Raw genomic sequence first — 20,594 nt, 5'->3', positions numbered from 1 at the left:
TGTAATAATCTGGCTGCTCTTAATAATTAATTCGGGGTCTTACTGGATGGTAGAAGGAGAAGGTTGAGCTCATAGCTGTTGGGAACACACTCACCTGGTCGTAGTACTTATTGATGTACTTGTACAATTCATGCAGAGCCACCAGGGAATTGAGGTCACCTGAGTAATTCTGAATAAGAGAGAAAGTCAGATACAGCTGTGACATCCAACCATTGCTCTTGCAAATCCTGTGTCCTCATCGCTAACAAGGAAACGCGCTGGAATCACTCCCAGCACAAAGCAATGGGAAAGAGAACTCACTGGAAGCCACGACTACAGTTTTCTCCTCAGTGATACCATGAAACAAAGCAGCCACTGGGAACAACCAGCATTTTGGAGCAGAACAGCACACGGATGGGATACATGATCTGTGCATTACTAACCTCCTGTGAGATGCACAGATGAATGGCTAGTGTGATTTCTGAAGTAAATATGTTTATTTACCCGTGATAGCTCAGCCAGGGCAGAGTTCATCTCCTGGTCACTGGCAGAGATGGTCTGGCGAATGTCTGCATAATACCTGCACAGCGGTACAGAGGCGGTTACCATCATGTCCCTCCTGTCCTCCTCCTTCAGCCATACTCCCCACACCCATTGCTTACCTTTCCACCATCTGTTTGTAGCGAGGAATGTCCCGGGCATAGAGCAGCTTATTGATCGGAGAGTCCTTGAACATACAAAAGCAGAACTGGTTACAAATACACCATGCAGTGCACAAAGCTCAGCAGGTGACACTATTCTATTCTTCATCATTCATCCAGGATCTGGAACTTTGGCCCTCTGTGCAGAGAGGCACTTCAAATAGCAGCCTCCCTTCTAGTAACACAGTCTGAGGGACCATGAAAGGACCTCTGGAATCTCCAGTCTATCAGTCTACCTTTTTGCTTGGACCAGTTCGGTATCACACTGGCCAATACAGACAATATCTGAAATCCTCCAGAGATCCACCCAACCATTCTACTATTGGCACAGGGAAAACAGTGGTGGCCAGTAAGTATTTTCCAATGGCTAACCCAACTCTTGAGATGCATTCTGTGACATACACTGTCTGCTGCAACCATGTAGCATATGTGCTCTGTATCCTAAGTGGATGCAAGCTGCAAATACAGAGCACCCCTCCATCACTTGTACTCTAAACAAAACTCTTTCCTCCTCACAACACAGGTGTCTGCTCTGAGCTGCTCTCCAGAGCTCTAGTGGCATGTGGGAGCAAGGAGCAGGTCAGGTGGGCTATACAGGTAGATTACATAGAAGTGCTGCCTTCTTGAGCCAGCACTGCTCAGACAGCCTGTGCCAGCTGTGTGCTGCTACCTCCATACTTACCCTCCCTAGCTTATGGTCAGCAATGGTACAGGAGTCCATGAAGGTCTGTGCAATGACCAGGAGCACAGCATCTACATTATCTGATGTCTGCACATCAAAAACAAACTGGGGATTCTTGATGATGTTGATCCAAAACCGCAGAGGGAGGCTGCAGTGAAGACAGAAGCATGACAGCTTATCAGCACAGAAAGCGGCTGTCATGCTAGAGGGTATTCTGCACATACTGCTGTTCATATCCCAGATGAGCCCTCACAGCAAAACCATCTTTTCACACTGTCTCTTTGCAAGCAGGTAACTCCACACAGATTAACAGTGCCTCCATCATGGCCCACAGGAAGACTGTACCTGTTTGTCTTCCAGATATGGATGGTCTCAGGGTCTGCAATCCCATAGTGTAATGCTTGCTCATCCAACAGATCAAAGAAGTATTTGACTGCCAGAGGGACAGGGCGGCTGGTACTAAGGATCACCTGGAACAAGTCATCCACAAACTTCTGCAGAGTGCCCTGTGGAGAACAAGCACGATTCAGTCATCACAGGTAGAGGAGAATGGAGAGATGCCATGGTTTTATAATTTTGTTATTGGTATTCCACATGATAACATCATGTAAAGTATGGGCTTATTAAAGAGTTAATACTCCAGTTCTAGATAACTCCATGACAAGAGCCCAGGCTTCACGCTGATGAGAGGTGACCCTTTTTTGCTCAGCAATGTCCCTTCAGTGATCCCAAAACAACCTCACATCCACTGCAAGAAGCAGCAGTGGAGAAACGAGGCCTCAGAGGTGCCTGGAATGGAGGCCAGGGAAAAGTTTGTGAAAACCAAACCACAGGAGGCAATCAGACACACTCAGAGCTAGTTTGGGGAATTACTACAGGAGAGAGATCTTGCAACACTGTGGGTTGGCCCTGCAGTGTAGAGACTGACCAGTGGAGGGGGACTGCTGACTGCCAGCTGCTGTGCTGAGCCAGAGAAGAGCAAGGAGAAATGGTTTGTTTGCTCAGCAGCCAGAAAAAAGTTTGTGGGCAGAATAGAGGCAGTGCCTGGCAAAGTGCCTCGGCTGTCCCGTGAGGAATTGTACTTGTGCAAGAAGGATATTGCTAGGGAAAGTGGATGCTGAAAGCTGATCCCTTCTCAAGAACAAAGCCTAAGGAACAAGTTCCTGGGTCCATTTTTTAACAGTGATACTGGAATAGAGCAAAAAGGAGAACGTGAACAGGTGCTATGCCTGATTTATGATTGCAGCTGAGTCTGTGCACAGCTGGTGTGTAGTGAGCATCATCTTGCTGCAGGAAGTGATCAGGTCACTGGAATAAAAGTTTGGTATCGCAATGCTGGGCTCTTATCTTCATACACATCCCTGCAGTCTGTCAGAGGGATATGAGAGAAGGCAAGATCCTAAGTGCAACACAATCTGTGCTTCTTCTCACCTTCATAGAGAGCAGGCGTGTCAGATAGATCTCTGGGATTGCCTTGGCTCGCTCCCGATCTCTCAAGCTTCCACGGCGATGCTTGGGAAGCTCTGGCTCTTCTGTTGGTTTTACCAGGTGCCAAAGTTTTATCCCCCCTTCATCTGCATCCTCCAGCATAGGTGTTTCTAAACAGCCAGTTATTTAAAGACAAATGTCAGCCCTACAAGTTAGGATCAGTAGAATTTTCTAATCCTGTATTTTAATGTCCAAGTTGGCTTTCCTCTGCTTATGCATTTTTCTACACTGTTCTCACCTCGTCTGCTCAAAGTTCCAATTTCCTGACAATCTTACAAGATTTCAAATTGCTCATCAGCCTTCTATAGCAGCATAAAGCTACGGCTATGGCAACCCTCTTTCCACCAACTTGACAGGTACTAGGAGATGATTTTATAAGAACAGGACATCAAACTCACTCTCTCCTGGGATGTAATCTTGGTTCTCTCTATGGATATGCTTGGTCAGCCGTGGAACCAGAGCTACTGTTGCTCCGTCAGGCACCTGCACACAAGCAAAAGTCAACATTGAAAACAAACAGCGTGCTTCCCATCAGCACAACAGGCAAGTGCTTGCAGAGCAAAACAAACTTTGAACACACTGTACTGTTAATAGGAGCAGGGATATTGGGGCATCATCACTATCTGCCCCAATGGAAGGAGAATCTAGTTTGTGCAGATTGAACAACTGACATGCAGAGAAAATGGTAGCGCTCAGGGACTGACACCATTCACATTTACAACACGTCAAGTATGATGTACTGGTGCAAGACATGACATTGGTGCAAGGTAGGTCAAAAATCCTCTTTCCAGTCCTAGAAGCTACATCGCAGACCAATGCGTTATCACCTGCTAACTAATTTGGACCAGAACATTAATGAATCCAGCAGCACTGCCTTTATTGCAGCACACATCAGCCTTGAACTTACCATCCCCTCCCAAGCTCTAGACCTGTCCACGTCTCAAGCGCAGGCTGGGGAGGGGATTATGCTTGATGAAAAATCACAGTTCAGCACACAGTACTGACTTCATTTGAACATGCTGCTGCAAAGAAAGCTCTAGTACTTTCACAGTAATCCATTAGGAGCCAGCATCACAAATGGGGTATAACAGCATGGAGAAGAGGAGAAGGGAGATGAAGCAGTGGTAGAGTTGGTTCTGACCTTGTAGTGCTGAAGAGTGTTCAGGCGTTTCCAAGTTCCTTGAACAACAGATGTCACGTCCTCATCAGACAGTATCAGATGACCTGCCAGCCCTGATCTCCACTCTACAGTCATTAAAACACAGGAAATAGAAGGAAAAAAAATGGTTAAGCTGCAGCATCTCTGAAAGTGTACGGCACTTCAGCCTGAGCTGGAGGACCTTCGAGACAGAAAAGGGACAAAATCCTCCTTTATAAACATTATTTGTTACCACTGACTCCACTGTCAGCAAGAGCTGGCTTAGGACTACAGCACTTCTACACTCAAATAGTCTTCCCCTCCCATACACATTCTCTGTCCATCCCGCACCTCCCACATCCTCCTTCTCAAGCCACTGCCATGGTCCCAGTGTGGCAAAGAACACCATGAAACGGAAGGGGGTGGACTTCAGTTGTTTCTTTCCCACCCCTGCCTCTTACATTTATAGCCTTTCCCATGACATGCCATGCTGGGTCCTGTGAAAGTACAAGGTCACTTGGTCAGGAACTCTGCATGCTCAGCAGAGAGTGACAAACTTCACGCAGACGTGGGTGCTGTGCACAACCAACCACTTTTTCATGTCCTCATTAAATCTTGGCACCAAGGAGTTCTGCTCACCGAGATCCAGGGTGTCCGGGTCTGGTCGGTGACAGTACGGCATCCCTTTATAAATCTGATCTAGGATCTTCTCCTTCACTTGTGTTATGGTGTCACAGTCCAGCACTTTAGCAGAAATCCCCTGGGAGTCCTCTGCCCCTCCTGCAGCAACTCCTGCTTGTGTTAAAGCGTTTAAAGTCTGCGGAACAAAAGAAAAGGCCACAGCTATTCTGACACATCTGACACGTTTACAACTTTGATGTCTGGCATTAAAGCGAGTTAACATCTACTCCTTTCACAGAAGGAGTTTCAGAACAGAAAGTGGCACATATCATTAAAGTTGTTAATTCCTGGTCTTGCCCTGAGAGCTGGAAGCCAGTTTAACTGTGCTGGGGAAAGGCTTCCACCATTGCCATCAGCGATTTTATCCCCTCATTTCCAGACACACAGAGTGGCTCGTACACCAGATTGCTGTGATGGTAACTCCTATCAGCTAGGGCAAAAGTGCCCAGTTTAGCAGAGCTCTCGCTCAGCTACAGCGCTGTGCTGCTGGGAGAAACCTGGCTGCCAGCAGACAGTGGCAGGATACTGTACTTCTGCATTGATGAGGAGAGACACGGAGCCTTGTCACACCAGAGGGCCCACAAGGAATAGAAGATTTGGTGCTTACCAGAGTGCGATACTCCAGGTCCTCCCTCAGAAGGCGGTTGTCATTCAGGGTGTATTTGGCTTTCCCTGTCACCCAGTCGACTGGCCCCTTATCCACCTGGTGCTTGATTCCTCGAAACAGCATGTAAAGTGGCTCCCCTACAGAGTCCTGGCATAGAAAGGATGGAGTTTCACCTGTCAGGAATTCACCTTGTTCCCCCCTGGCTGAACTCAACAGCCTGGAGTCACAGACTTCCAGTCATAGAGAGGAGCAGTGGGATGGAGGACAGCATGAGATACAGCAGGTACGGCTGCAGGCAAAGAAAGTCTCTGCCAACAGCTCCCACTCCAAGCACAGGGAACGTGTAGGGACTAAGGACCATTTGGACACATAAGACCAAGGCACCGCTCTGTCTCCATGCCACTAATCAGAAGGACACTCCTTGCCACTCTCTCCCAGGAGAGAAATTAAATCAGGGGTCATTCCCCCTACACACAGAGCAGCCTATGGTGTGTCTTACACTGCGATTAAACAGGAGCTACACTGAGCTGTCTCCATGATCTAGCAAGGTATCCTGAAACATGGAGTGGCATTAATGCATCTGTCTTCCCCAGTGACCTCTGAAATACGGGATGCCACTGGCATTATTTCAGCTAATAGTGAGACACAGAGCAGTGCTGTGGCTGTCTCTCCTCTCTTGGCCCTTTTACTTCAGAAAGACACAAAGAACTCACCCTCACAAACGCATACAGGCAGATGGACATCCAGTTGGTTAACAGCTTCTCTACCACTGTTTCTGTCCTGAAAGAAAGCATGGGGTTGGTCACACAAGTACAGTGCACAGCAAGGATAGAACTGGAGATAGAGATCACCCCTTTCAGGAAAAGAGAATGCTAAACAATGACAGATGATCAAGAAAAGAGGGAGAAAACATAAATTACTTTAGGAACCAGTCAGGTTAAATCCTTTTGATTCCAGTTCTTATTTGAGGCACTTTTCAGCCTGAAGGAGGCACCAAAATGACAGAAGTGAGACAGAGAAGGAGGGGACAGAGGACAGCCTCCTCCTCTCAAACAAAATACATTTGATCAAGTCAGAAGGATGGATGGACAGGAGATCAACAGGGAACTGAACACAGGAGATATTTCAATTTACTTTCCAAATATGGCACAATTGTGACTCCAGAGCTCTACAAAGGAAGCAGGACCAGCAGACTTGGCAGTCCCAGTACCTGAACTCAACTAATGTACAGCAGCTGCAAAAGAACATGAATCTGGGGTGGGCAATGCCAGCATCTTCTTGCATCTTTCTTCCTCCCTGCTAGCTGCTGGCTGGGGTGAGGGGTGCCATCATTTCTGCTTTCTCCTTTTTGGCATGTGTTGCCTGGACACATATTGATCCTACAACTGCAGCTCATACCATAATGTTCTCATACCCACAGCAGTTACAAAGTTTGCTATCTGGACAGAAAGGCTGGTAGGCTCACATCTGGCTGGCTCACCTCCGCAACATCAGCTTTGGGTTCTTGGCCACATACTGCTCCACAAGGTCATTCAGGAGCGTTTTGAGGATGTCAGTGAAGTATTCCAACTTCCCATGCAGTGACACAGTAAGCAATGATGCCACATAGGCCCGGTCTCTTGGGGAGAAAGTGCGCTGGATTTCCAGAGTGTGGATGAACTGGTGGGAGGAGAGACAAACCAGTGTGTGAACCCAATGAAAACAAGGCAGTCACAACTACCAGCTTCTTGAAAGCAGTGGTGCTGCACAGGGGACTGCACAAGAATGAGCTTTACTGAGCACTGCCTGCTTCCTGCCACCAGCTGACAGCAATATGACCCCGACCCCACAGCACGCTGCAGGCAGAGAGAGGCACATTACCTTGGTGAGGAAGAGCTTGCTGTTGAGCAGGTTGGAGAGCTGGACCAAACCCTGCTCCACAGTTTGTCTACGGCATTCAGGGATGTCCAGGTCTCTTTGCAGCGGTGACTCACGGTGGCCCGGAAAGAAAATACGCTCTGCATAGGACTTGTAGTCCAGGAAGGGGATGCCTGTGCCCACAAGGTCACTGGTGAGGTCCATCATCTCAGTCATCAGGTCTGGGGGAAAGGAAACACTAGTGATGTTGATCCCATTATCATACGACTGACAATACAGTGTGAGCCTAGGCAGGAGTTAGGGCCAGCAAGATGAGAGTGCTGGGAAGATGAAGGATGTTTCCTATCAGAAGAGTCACACTAGGGTTCCATGAGACTAGAACACCTGTCACTAGAATAGGCACCGGGAGAACTGCATTAGGAACCAGAAAGTGAATTTGGTGATTATTCTCTGTTACAGATAGGGGCTGGTTTGCTGTTTTATAAAGAGAAGCCACAGTTTGGCACTGATCTGTGGTTACAGGCATTAACTATATACAAAGTACTAGAGATCTCCTGCTCCTCCCTGCCTTCCCACATTAGTTGCAGATTAAAGTCTGAGTTGCTTGCACAGCTCTAGAGCTGCAGATGTCCCACAAAAGGGCTCACAGCTGAAAGCAGCTGAAGTTTAAAGTTTGCAAACTCAGGACATGTACGGGGTGTAATTTAACCTGCTCTACACACAGACTGGAGCAGCTGCCCTTCAGATCCCTCCAAGTGTGCTGTCCTGACCTTTAGCTCCTCATCTGAGTCTGGAGGATGAACTGGAGAATCATAGGGGTCTTTACAGATCACTGTGCTCTGAATTAAAGAGAAACATTAAATAAGACATTTGGCCACGTTTCCATGCACTGGGATAGGGTAAAAGTTGTAACCTTCCCTGAGCTACCCACACAAATATGCAGCTATGAAAAAGCAGTCGGGCTCAGTGTGATTCTTCAAAGTTCCCTGAGCCTGCAGAACCATAAGAGCTCTGTGACTGACCTGTGAATTCCTTTTTGCATCTGTCCCGAACGCTTGTTTCTAGATTTTCCAGCTGGATTTGAACTTTCTTGTAATCCCTCAGAGCCTGTTTACTCTTCCTCCTGTAATAAGCAGCAGAATTGATCCCAGTGATCTTAGCCAGCCTTACCAGCTGCTGTGTTATGGAGCTCCCATACAACGCCACAGCCTCTCACCTGTATATGAAGACAATGACCAGAACAATCAGTGCCACAAAGGATGCACCAACACCCAGACCGATCTGTGCCTCCAGCGGGAAGGTGAGCTGGCTCTCTGTGTCATACTGCACTCTGCCCAGGAGGAAGTTCAGGTTTCCCATCTGCACCTGTGAAGAAAGCATGGGCTGTGATATAAGCTCAGTGCAGCACTGAAAGGCAAAGCAATGGCTTCTCCATCATGATTACAGGCGGTATAAACCTCTCCTGCAAGGCTACATCCCATAGCACAGCTTCTGAATTCAGCTGTACCATTTGTTTTCAGGCAGCACTTGGCACTTACAGGTGGAGTTAAGAACAGCTCTTTGCCACTGTTGCTTCTGCCTTTCCTCTTTTCCCTGTCCCACTGCTTCCACCACCACATCTTGTTTGTGTGCCTACTAAAAACACGCCTTCTTGCTGATTCCCTACCGTGAACTCTGGGAGCAAGTCAGTGCCCTCCCGCTTTGTGCGATGCCGTGGAGCTGGCTGCTCAGAGGGAGGCTCACAGTAGAGATGGTTCCTTGTTAATGTCTTCACAACACAGATTCCTTCCCCAATCATGGCCATAACTTCGTCCTTGGAAATGGCCAGATCCAGATTTTCCCCCTGGAACAGAAATAGAACAGAACATCAGATGGGGCTAAAAACCATCTTCATTATCCATAGTTCCAGAGATGATGGAGACAAGCATCACAAGATGAGAGGAGCCCTTTCCTTTTACTCCTAAGATGGTATGAAAAGGTTGGCAGCTTTGGGTTTGGCAGGTGTAGGCTTTTTATCAATACTAGTATCTCATAAACGAATAGCATTAGTTTACACTGAGACTAAAAATAAGAATATGGAACTTCACATGAGCCTCTATGAATCCATATGGGCTCAAGAGGATTTTTTTGATGCAGTTCTTTTCCTCTCTTCTCATGTGCCATTTCTCAGGGACTGAAATAGATGTGCTGTTATAGGCTGCAGGCCTGTCCAATGCTTTGAAGCACTGGATGCTGCATAACACCAATTTCAAACAGTCTAAGGTGAGCAACTATTTTGTACAGCATATGTTATTTCTTGCATTACCTCCACAGAAATGACACTTCCAGGTTTGTGACGATAGGGCTTGGCAGGATCTTCAGCATTCAGAGGCTTGAGGATGGGGTTGACTTCGTAAGAGAAGGGTATGGGATGCAGTGAGTTGAAATCAAAGCTCAGATTATCCAGAATGAATTCCAGTTTGATGTGCACGCTCCGCAGTAGCAGGTTAATGGCTGGAGTTTTGCACAGGATCAGGTAGGAGGAGTTAACAAGGCACGGTTCTTCAAACTAAAAGCAAAGGCAAAAACATCAGTGGGGAAACACAAACATTTCTCCTGTAGCTCTGCAATACTTCCCAGCCCTGAGCAATCTGGGGCCAATCCATGCTCCTTTAATCTGGAGTGTTGCCAGAGAAGCTGCTAATTGTAGAGGGAAAAAACAATACAAGATGTGAGGAATTCCCTGCGTTCCTCTGAAGAAGCCTCCTGAGCACTGGTTGTGCTGCAAGTACTGAATGCTCCACAGTGGAAATTAGCTCTGACATTCCCCCAGAAGTAAATTCTGGAGTAGTATCAGCTTTAGATCAAAGACCTCCAACACAAGGCAGACTTACTTAATAACCTGAATGTTGCTGTGAAAGAAGTGTCCTGTGTTGGGTTACAGACATTTTAAACATGTGGTGAAAGCATTAGAGTCATTTTTTTCCTCCCCCTTCCCTCATAAGGAATTCACAGCCACAAAAAATAGTGGAGAAACAGCTTTTACTAGCGTGTGTCCATTGGGCGCACGTTCAGCTCCACATCTGTGCAATAAAAACCTGAAAGGGATTTAGTATGGAAAAAAAGCATCCTTCATGGTTGGAGAAGCTTTCATATATGTGTAAGAATATGAAAAGCATCATCCTCACCATTCATCTCGGAATGCCAGATGAAATGTCAGATCATACAGTATAATCACATTAGGTGATTATACCTCAGTACACTGGGAGATTGAAGAGAATGACAAGGCTTCCAAGTTCATGTGCAGGAAGCCCTCTATTGTACTGCACTATGAATACAAATGCTTGTACTTTGGCTACCAAATATTCTCTAAGTCTGCAAATTCTGCTGCAAGATCTGCTGTCTTGATGGCCAGATCAATACCTCTACAGTTACACACCTCAAGACAGGCAGTTGGAGGGCAGAAAAATATTGAACATCCCTAAGCAAAAGTAGATCCAACTCACGTCAGTGCTTGTGAAAGCACTTAACCTGGCAGACATTGCTCTCATCTGGCCAAGACTTAGTTGGTAGGACACAAGCAAATAAGAGCATCGAGTCCAGAAGCCCCAGTGACAGAAAGTCCACCTCTGCAACACAACACCCACAGCCCCACCGAGCCCTTTGCCGTGTTACCTGCTGGATGCTGCACAGAGCATCCTTGGGGCACTCAGTGTCTGGGATGATTCTGCGCCATCGCCCCAGCCCTCGGCGCCGACGTTCAGACGGAGAAACTGTAACTCGAATCTTTGGGCTCTGCACAACATCCAGGTTGAATCCATGAACTCTGAGTACTCTCCCCCCACTGGAAGAGAAAAGCAGCTCATCTCACACACCTATTATTCGCTAGCTCTGTCTTGCCCATGCTTATGCCCACTCCTACAAGCCTGGCTTTACTCCAGAGTGCAACACAACAGGTGCCAGCAGTACCTGCCTACCACGGCACAGAGCCCTGGGCAAGGTGCAAGCATTTTCTCTTTACCTGAGAAAGCTTTTGGGCGGCTCTGCAAAAGTGATATTGGGATCCAGAGTATATCTGAAGAGGGATCCTTCCAGCCTCCGCTCCTGCTCTCCATACTTGATAGTGACTGGGAGTTCTGTAGACACATTGCTGGGACTCGTCTGACAGGCCAACTGATCCTCCGTCATCTCAGAGAGGCTTGGAGAGATAAAAAACAGAACAAGGGATTCATACAGCCACTGAAGTGCGAGGTTTTATAACACAATGCCTTGCCTTTTGCTGATAGCCTGTGAACCTCTTGCCCTGTTTTCTTAAGTTTAATGCTGAAAGGTTTTAAGTTCAATGCTGACAACCCTGCCAAGCTCTAGGGCAAATCTGGGGCAGCGCACAGCCAGCACATTGGCAGGCTCTGATCTTACATGTGGCAAGGGAGGTCTCCGAGCAGGACACTGATCTCATTCGGATGTCCAGTTAGCAGCTTTGAGCCCAGTAGGGTAAGGCATGTTCCTCCTGCTTTGGGGCCCTGAGTTGGAACAATGGATCTCAGCTCTGGGTTCTGGAAGGAAAAAGAAAAAAAATAATAGAATTTGAGTGCTTGAGTGACAACAACCTCACAAAATAAGGCAAGGAAAGAAAGCAACAGGGATCTCAGTGCTCTGAAAATAGAAGCTACAGATTCCTAAACAAAGCTAGGATCCCACAGCTCTGCTTACTGAGGAATGGTAGCAGCAGAGGGAGGGGAACAACCACACCAGCAAGAAACGTGAGCTACGGACTTGTCTTCCTACAAGATGCAAAGGGCAGATGGGTGCTGCAAATAGCAAAGCCATAAGCCTCACACACAAACCCCAGGATCAACGGTTCAAAGGGATTGTTCAGATCCGTAACTGGATTAAGAACTCAAGTTAGGAAATACAAGGTAGCAAATAAATTGTCTGTTTGTCTAGTAGGTGAGCAGATTAGCAGCAGGGAGCTCTAAGAATCTGTGCTAAGACTTGTGCGGTTAAATGTGTTGTTGGGTCACCTGGGAAGGAGAAAAGACGTTTGATAAAGTTATTCACAACAACATGAACTGAGTCCCACTGATGGCGCACAAAACTTCAGGGGGGGGCCTGGCAACAGAGTGGGCCGAGTAATTCACTACTGATAAATGGAAACCCACACAACACAAACAGCAGATAAATCAACATCAGGTTTCTGATAGCGCCCCCCGTTCCTGTACAGCAGAAGTACTGAAAGAACAGAGAGATTAAAGAAGTGGCAGCTGCATTACCTGGTAGGTGAAAATATGCTCAGAGACTCCCCGTCCTCCTCCAGGCACTTCCACCACCACGTGCCCAACTCTCTCTGCCCAGCTCCCACCGGTGACACACACGATGCTGCAGGACAATCCAAGAACAGCGTCACAGCATGGAAGAGATGAGCTGCTCCCACTGTGCCATGTTCTAAATCTACCTCGCAACCTCAGCTCCCTTCTCTTGCAGCTTTAACATGTGCTCAGAACATACAACTGAATGTGGATAAAACTCCTTTACAAGCTGGCTCAGGTGCAGCAGCAGAAAAAAGCAGGTGGCCGTTCAAATAGGCCCACTCTATCTACTAGTGGGACAGATAGGACGAAGCCCACTGTAGCAGATGCACATAGAGGCCAAGAACTCCCCTACAGTCCAGAACCAATTCAAATAGTGGTTTCCAGAGTGGCTCCAGGATAGCAGGGGTCAATCCACACATTAGCACTGTGCCTGATGCAGAGCAAAAGTTGAGACGAGGTCCACTTGGCACTGCTCCTCAGCCAGCAGCCTCTAGGACCTGCCAGCTCCCTTGATATGCACCCCTTGTTCTTCCCAGTCCCTTCCTCACATTGTAACTTGGCATGGGAGATGCTGACAAGGTGAAAAATCAGTTTGTACTTCAAGTAGGGTAGCAAGGAATCCCATCTTATGGCACTGGTTTTCTAATAGAAAAACTCAGCTCTGCAGCAGACTTTTGCCAGCTTCCCTACACATTCATTTTGTTGGTGCCTTGCTCAGGAGTGAGTTCCATATACACAGCTATATGCCCCCAGCCAGAAAGGCTCAGGAATTTGAAACTAGGCAGTGCAGGGAGCCACTTTCAAGCCAACCACCTGTGATCCCAGGTAACAGAACAAAGACAGTGCTACCCCAGAAAGATTATGCTCTAATTCTAGGATGAAAATAGAAAGCAGATGGATCAAGACAAACAAAGAGCACAGACAGGACAACACTGCTCAACATAGCAGGCCACTTCCCAGCAGGAACTTACCTGGCTCCCAGGGGGAAGGGCACTACAGATATCATGGGATGGAAAAATGGGCTTGTGATAGCTCTGATGGGAGGTTACTCACAATTGCTCTGCTCTTCTCTCCTCATCTCCTGCAGGTTGTTTGGCTCCTCTCCCTCCCTTGTCCAAGGCTCCCACTTACCTGCCCTGAAAATATTCTTTTCTCCTTCTCCCTGCTTCCTAAGTTGCCTCAGTCACATCTCTCAAACCTGGCTATATTTTCCTGCCATACGGTCCTTCCCTGACCAGACACATCAGCTACTCAATTCCCTTTATTACTGACATAAGCTGGACATCTCTTTCCCCTTCTCATCCTCCTCCTAACCACTACTTTTACAGGCTCTGTGTAACTGCTGGGCACTGCTAACCACAAGTGTGGCACAGTGCCCAGCAAGACTCCCCTGTCAGTCCCTAGCTAAGGGGGTCTCTTCACTGCATTTGTGTTTGGGAAGTTCATGTCTAGCCAGCAGGTGAAGAATAACACTCTAAGGATACCTTCTCTCAAGCAGAGGCAGCAAGTTGTGCTGTACCTCCAAGCATTCTCATCCTTGCCATGTATTAATACAAAATTTCCCAAGCAGTGACAGTTTATAAAAGCCACGTCCTTTGCTTTACTGAAATAAAGCTGTGACTGGGAACACACCCATGAAACTGTGTGGCTCTGAGCCCGTGACTCCCTGAGCACACTAGCCCGCAGGCCCCGCACCAGCAGCGTGTTTGGTACATGGCAGCACTGTTTGGCCATTGCCTTGTACACAAACTTATCGCTCCAAGGTCACTGCCTGAGGAGAAACTAATCAGAAAGCAACCACACTCAGAGGCACTCCCTAGGGAATGGGCCGGGCTCGATACCTGCTACAGAAAAGGCAACGAAATCTCAGCCTGGTGTCAGCAGCCAAGGAAAAAGCCAACGCCTGTCTCTGGGAGGAGGTTTGCAGATACTCTACCTGCTAGAGATCTCATACTCTTGAGCATCTACGGCACAGGGAATTCCTGCAACAGTGACAGTTTCTGCAATGTCTTGATGTTTCTGCCCGAGGTTTGAGCCAGTGATGGTGATTCTAGTGCCACCTTCCACTGGTCCAGACAGGGGGTACACCTGCAAAGACATCCGCGCACGTGTAAATGTCACATTATCTCAGACCTCCTCAGTCTGGCACCTGATCTACAGCACAGAGCTCTTCACAACTGCCCCATTACCAGCTGCCTGGTCCAGTCACTGCTATGGATTCACTTTGGTAACCAGGACCAGTATCAGGTTGTATCCTCAGAAGAAAGATCATAAAGAATATCACGGTCAGAGCCTTCATTCCTATACCTCACCATTGCCAGCATTCCCCAGAGGGTATTAATATCCACTGTGGACTTCTATAGGCAAGGACTGCCCTGCTTGGCCTCAACAACGTGCTGACCACTCTGTAGGGCATCTCTACTGAAGAATGGGAATGCACAAGCTGGTATGTGTTATTTGTATTGAAGCAGCAAGCACCACTACCCCCCAGCATCAATACAACGATGAATCACATGCCGCACAGACTTCAAAGCTCTGTCCCTGAGCAGCATCCAAGGTGAACTAACACAAGATGCAGCACATGGACACTGTGTGCCACTGGAGGGAGGACAAGCTGACAAGCAAAAGGGACACATGGCTACAGACACTTGTCATGTGGCAGTTAGCAGGAAACACTTAAAATAAACAAACAAATATAATAAATCCCAGTAATCCATCACATCTTCCACATCCTCACTGTGCCACTATCATTAGAGTTTGCCCTCCTTTACCCCAGGCTCAGCTGGGCCAATCTGTTCTAGAGTCTGGCTTGGGACAGCTGGAGGATCCAATCTGCAGACCCTTTCCCAGCTTTTAAGTGGTTATGCTTCTTTTGGCACATCAGTTTCTGCTCACATGAGACACAAACACATCCTTCCCCCAAGTTCTCTATCAGTACAACAAAAGCCCAGCACAAGTCTAACATCCTCACATCACCGAAGAGTTACAGTGGAATAGGATTAACGTGCTCTTCAACATGCCAACATGCCACAGAACTACACTGCTTGCACTCTGAGTTCACAGACCTCTGGTTTCAACTGGAGAATGCCATACACTAGTGAGTAGGTGGTTACTCACAGAGTGAATGAGAGGTGCTGGACACAGGTCTTCTATCTCTTCCTTGCAGGAGCCCCTGAAGATGCAGCTGGGCTTGTCACCACCACACCACACGCAGTTGTACTTTGAATCAGCTGTTTGGCAGCGGCTGCAGTCAGTGTGTCCCACGGAGCAGTTGTAGAAAGTCACTGAAAAAGCAACGTTCAGAAGCATGTGAAAACAGCCCCTAAGGCACAGAATAACACAGCAGTTAGGTGTCCTAGGTAGCAGCCCCTCCACCTCTCTGCTCTGTGAATACTGATAGAAATAACACTGTGTGCTTTCTTCAGTTGCCCTGTGATAGGATTACTACAGATGTATAAAAATAGATCTATCTATTTATATACATAAAAAGCTGAGGATTTCTTGATTCCCCTCCCGTTCCTTTTGCTGTCTCACTGAGAAATGTTGCATTCCTACCGTGAAGATCTGCAGCACTGTCCACTCGAAGGTGCTGTCGCCTCTGCACAAACACCACAGCATTGAATTCGAGTTGAGGTGCTGTGTAGCTGTACTGCAAAGACAGAAACCATCAAGGTAAAGGACTTTATGGAGACACAAACACACCAGCTGAATAGGCTGGAAAAACAAAATAAATAGCATTCATCATGCACAGCCTGTATGGAGCTTCCTATGAATGTAGTCAGAGAAGCATGAGCTCAGGCAATAGCAGCATGGGCTCATCCTTACTGACTCACTCAGACACCACTTAGCTTTAAAAAGAGAAACAGACACTGGTTCGCCAGGAAGAACACTGCAAAGAAGCGTGTGCTCATGGCAATACTTGTCTGACTTCCTAACTGCAATCCCTAAATGCAGGATTTCTAATTACAAGCCACCTGCTCAGAGAATTGTTCAAGCTGGCACTTCTGCAATTTCAGCAGCGCTGGGGATGTAGGATTATAACTGGCCTGCAGGGCCTGTGTGCTCAAAAGCTGATGCTGTTCCTTTTCTTTTGACCATGCGAGGTTGCAAACTAAGAATATCACCTCAGCCACAACATTGCCTTATATAAAATCCACACAAAGGAACCCTTGCCACAGAAGTCATGATCTGCAAACTGCAAAGCAGCAACTCAAGCTACAGCAGAAGTAGCAGGTTGCAATGAGCAGCAATTCTGAGACAGCACCATTCTGTGCCACGTCAAACACGGCAACAGATCTTGTGGCTCAGCCCACACAATCCTTCTGCAGCCTGAAATGCTGGTACCACCAGGAAGCAGCTCCACAGACAAGATCTCTATGGTGTTAAACACACTACAGACGTGGTTTTTTTCCTCAGAAACTTCACCTCCCAGCCCGTCAGATAAACAAGGTGAATTAAATTAGTACCAGTGTGAACCATGAAATGCCATCACGCATCCCAAGCGCTCACCTGGTTCAGCTGGCAGGTGATGTAACACAGGGACTGGTTTGCTTCATCCCCTTCCACATAAGCATCCATCACCATCGTCCTGCCTTCCAAATTCAGGACACACTCATAGTCCCACCGCTGGTCCTGGAACCAAAAGGCAGAGCACACAGATAAGAGCAGCACACCTTGGAAATATTAAGTGTATTTGTCTGTTCTTTCCTGTAAGCCTTTCCTGGAATTGCTTATGCACGCCTTGTCAAAAAAAAAGGAGGATATGTATCTGTAAGTAGCTCGGCTCCTCTGAGTGGTGGAGTGAAGCTTAACATACAAACTAGCAATTAGTCTGTGGGCTGCGTGTTCTGAAGTAGCAGTTTTGTAAAGGGTTGCCAAAGCAATATTCCAACTTAAGAAGCTAAGACAATTTTTTTTTATCAGAGGCACACCCTGCGAATGAAGCTGTCCAGGGCTGGTTTTCCCCACTATGGAAGCTTCAGGTACAACAGGAATAGCCACATCAGCATGACCAGCCCAGAAAGGAAGGAGATGATCTGTGTTTAGTTTATGGAGACAGAAACAACTAGCAGAGATCAAGCAGAAAGTTACTCCAAGAACTGCCATCTGCACTGCTGCACAGGTGCAACTTAATGCAAATACTTTCAGATCCCCAGCAGGTTGGTGTACACCTGTGGTATCCCTTTTTCTGCATGCCCTCCTTCCCGGGAAGAAATCCAAGTACATAATTGCTTATTCACAGAAGTCAGGCACTCCTCCAGCTGTTTCTTTGCTAGGACACAGGAAAAACCTCAGCGGAGCCACAGCTTTCTTAGACAATTATTTTTAGTAGTCCAGTGGATTGGTTGCTCAAACAGTGCTCTGCACTGATACGGTTTCTCAATGCTGATGTGAAATAGCAGCTAACTACCCGGTACAGGTGGAAGTTCTTCCCAAGCAGGGTTATCTTCCTTGTCACATTGACTGGAAACAGTGAAGATCCTTGGATTCCTTGCACACAGGGACATGCACCAGGACCCCAACTAAGCTCTTCATTCTGAAAATAAACACAGCATCTTTAGAGAAAGAGATTTCCACACCTCTCATACAGGAAATCAGAGAAACCATCAGCCAACAGAGAAGCAAAGCCCCATCTGGACATCTGCGTGTGTTACAAGAAAGCGATGCACAAGCCTAAAGTAGTGAACAGCAGAGAGCTGTGAATAGTCTGGACATCACAGCAGCTGTCACTTTCAGATCAGCAGCATTTCTACAAGACCCGGGAGCTTCAGATTGCCCCTTCTCCTCCCACACATTCCGGTGGTCACCTACTGTTTCAGAGAGCACAGCTTCTTCTATGTGCTGAAACATCAGACCAGCAAATCAAATGAAAACTTCAAATAATTACAGCCTTAAGCTGCAGATTCTGAAGTTGAGCAGCTTACCTCCCAGAATCCAGGGGCATCATACTGATAGTCAAGGTCAGGGTGGAGGATCCTGGGCAAGTCAGGGACGTCCCTCTCTGAAGAATCACCATCACCCGATAAAAGAGTAGAAGCGGAGAAGGGAGATGTGTCGTTTTCAGCCTGCAGCAAATCCATCCAGTCCTCTGTGTCCTGGAGCTCTGCGTCCTCCCCCAGCACTGAGTCTTGGGAAGCTGACGGTGGGGGCTCTGATGCAGGTATTTCAGTTCCCAGCATGGCAGGAGAGTCATTAGAGGCAGAAGGGTCCTCTGGCATCTGACCAGGGGTTTGGGGAGATGGGATGGCAGATGTCAGGGCCTCTGCGGTAGGAAAAGAACTCAAAGGCAATCTTAAACTGGTGACATGTGGGGAAGGTGTCACTGCCGGCGAAGATGTGAACAGAGGAGTAGCTGCTACAGTGGTAGGTGGCTCAGTGTGCCACGGCTCATGGGCAGCAGACGGCCCTATGGTTGGTAAGGCTGCACGATCCATGTTTTTGCCTGGGCTGGTGAGAATAGATGCAGCAGGAGAAGCTGTGCCTGGCAGAGTGACAGCAGGTTTGTCTGCTGGTGGTGGCAGGGGGTGTTCTGTAACAGCCTGGAGAGACGCTGCTTCAGCTGAAAGCGTTGAGTACGGGTTGCTGATGATTTCTGTAGGCTCAGTCATTGAATCGGACGCAGCAGAGAACGTGATGTGGTTGGGCTCTGTGGGGGGCACAGTGTTTGATACTGCATGCACAGGGGGAGTGATGGGTTTTATGGTCACCACTGGGGCTACGGTAGAGGACTTAGTGAGGGGAGCTGCTGACGAAAGGAACACACTTGAAGTTGGGATCTGGGCCTAAAGAAAAACAACATGGCAGGGTAAGAGAAAAGAAATAACACAGAATAAAACTCGGGGACAAAACCACTCCGTATCACCCCCATAGCTATGTTCACAACAGGCTGCTTCACCACCGAGGGACTGAGTAGGAGACGCACCCTTTCATTGTAGATAATGGTTCCTTCTTCACAGGCTGCTTTGTGGGTGCAGAGGTGCTGCTGGACGCACCAGTTGCATCCCCAGGGACTGCTCACACACTTCTGGCACCTGGAACAGTGATAGAAAAGTAGTTCCTATGCTGATCCAGGACAGGGCAGCCACCCTCCCTAGAACTACAGACAAGAAAAAGCAGGTGCTCACGGTGCTGATTTCCATAGCAGGGCCACTGCAGCACAATCATAGAAAGAGAAGTCCACAGAAGCAATGAAGATGTCATGGAAACGCACTACAAGCTTTATGGTGACATGATCTGAAAGTGAAAATAAAAATCTCTTAGAAATGATGCCATTTCTGCCATACTGTTAGAAGACACAGCACATGCTCTATGGAAGACACCTGTCAAAACTGGAGACAGATTCCCTTCCATGCTGCTAGCATCTCCATCACTAGATTATCCTATGCACACTAAAAACAAGTTGGACAAGTTTATCGGGGTAGTTTACGACAGCTCTTGCCAACCCAGAGGAAGGAAGATGTCTGAAGATTGCTCCATCTAGATTTGCTGTAATCCCACTGTCGCCTCTGTATTACAGGAAGAGGTGACATTCCAGGCTCAAAGATGACTGTTGTCATTTGTGATCCAAGGGAAAACCCAACCCTTAGAACCAACATGTGCTTCACACGCAGATATCGCCTCAAGTTCTTTGTTTTTATGTCCAGACTGAGAGGCATGACCATTGCTTCACAACAGATCAAATAACTGCAGGAATGGTCATAGCTAACTCTATCTGATAGCATGAACCTGAGGGAGACGTTTCACATATGGCAGTACTAAGAATGCCAGTTAACCTCATTTCAAACAAATGCCCTCAACCTTAGAACTGAGCGTTAGATCTCTAACTAATGGGAATATATTGCGTGCTCTGCTGAACTCCAGGAGCCGCCATTTGTCCGCAACAATGTGCTACAAAAACTAGTAACAAGGAGGCTGTTCGTCCTTCCTCTAAGAGAGTTCAGTCTTACTTTGGCATGCAAAAATCTGCTCATTTGCAATAGTCTGGAAGGCAACAAAGAAACTATCCAGTCTGACAGAGGGTCCCTCAGGCTTGAACTGGATTCCTGACAGGATGACAAGAGAGAAATGATGCTGGTAAAACAGGTGATGAGGTGTCTATGAAAAACCAGGATTAAGAACAAAGATGGCATCGCATGCTGCTGAAGGCAGGAGTCGCTGCAATGCTGCCAGC

The 20,594-nt window shown here is 47.5% G+C and overlaps 1 protein-coding gene across 8 annotated transcripts in view; it reads right to left on the bottom strand.

Moving 5' to 3' along the window:
* Nucleotides 1-20,594, bottom strand: part of PLXNB1 (plexin B1) — a 63,541-nt gene that overhangs the window by 3,912 nt on the left and 39,035 nt on the right. For all 8 annotated transcript variants that reach the window (XM_015875238.2, XM_032447189.1, XM_015875241.2 and 5 more), the window contains 29 exons: nucleotides 19,549-19,657; nucleotides 19,347-19,455; nucleotides 18,349-19,206; nucleotides 17,835-17,960; nucleotides 16,934-17,056; nucleotides 15,980-16,073; nucleotides 15,542-15,708; nucleotides 14,361-14,512; nucleotides 12,386-12,491; nucleotides 11,532-11,668; nucleotides 11,134-11,310; nucleotides 10,788-10,956; nucleotides 9,439-9,681; nucleotides 8,800-8,976; nucleotides 8,350-8,498; nucleotides 8,156-8,256; nucleotides 7,137-7,354; nucleotides 6,757-6,935; nucleotides 5,990-6,056; nucleotides 5,277-5,423; nucleotides 4,628-4,805; nucleotides 3,992-4,095; nucleotides 3,249-3,333; nucleotides 2,794-2,960; nucleotides 1,708-1,868; nucleotides 1,363-1,510; nucleotides 642-706; nucleotides 484-559; nucleotides 95-169 (listed from right to left, as the gene is read on the bottom strand). In XM_015875238.2, coding sequence (XP_015730724.1) covers nucleotides 95-169; nucleotides 484-559; nucleotides 642-706; nucleotides 1,363-1,510; nucleotides 1,708-1,868; nucleotides 2,794-2,960; nucleotides 3,249-3,333; nucleotides 3,992-4,095; nucleotides 4,628-4,805; nucleotides 5,277-5,423; nucleotides 5,990-6,056; nucleotides 6,757-6,935; nucleotides 7,137-7,354; nucleotides 8,156-8,256; nucleotides 8,350-8,498; nucleotides 8,800-8,976; nucleotides 9,439-9,681; nucleotides 10,788-10,956; nucleotides 11,134-11,310; nucleotides 11,532-11,668; nucleotides 12,386-12,491; nucleotides 14,361-14,512; nucleotides 15,542-15,708; nucleotides 15,980-16,073; nucleotides 16,934-17,056; nucleotides 17,835-17,960; nucleotides 18,349-19,206; nucleotides 19,347-19,455; nucleotides 19,549-19,657 — 4,667 coding nt within the window. The remainder of the gene's footprint in view (nucleotides 1-94; nucleotides 170-483; nucleotides 560-641; nucleotides 707-1,362; nucleotides 1,511-1,707; nucleotides 1,869-2,793; nucleotides 2,961-3,248; nucleotides 3,334-3,991; nucleotides 4,096-4,627; nucleotides 4,806-5,276; nucleotides 5,424-5,989; nucleotides 6,057-6,756; nucleotides 6,936-7,136; nucleotides 7,355-8,155; nucleotides 8,257-8,349; nucleotides 8,499-8,799; nucleotides 8,977-9,438; nucleotides 9,682-10,787; nucleotides 10,957-11,133; nucleotides 11,311-11,531; nucleotides 11,669-12,385; nucleotides 12,492-14,360; nucleotides 14,513-15,541; nucleotides 15,709-15,979; nucleotides 16,074-16,933; nucleotides 17,057-17,834; nucleotides 17,961-18,348; nucleotides 19,207-19,346; nucleotides 19,456-19,548; nucleotides 19,658-20,594) is intronic.

Source organism: Coturnix japonica, chromosome 12 (genome assembly GCF_001577835.2).
Source record: "Coturnix japonica isolate 7356 chromosome 12, Coturnix japonica 2.1, whole genome shotgun sequence".
Taxonomy (NCBI): domain Eukaryota; kingdom Metazoa; phylum Chordata; class Aves; order Galliformes; family Phasianidae; genus Coturnix; species Coturnix japonica.
This window is presented reverse-complemented; position numbering and strand designations above follow the sequence as displayed.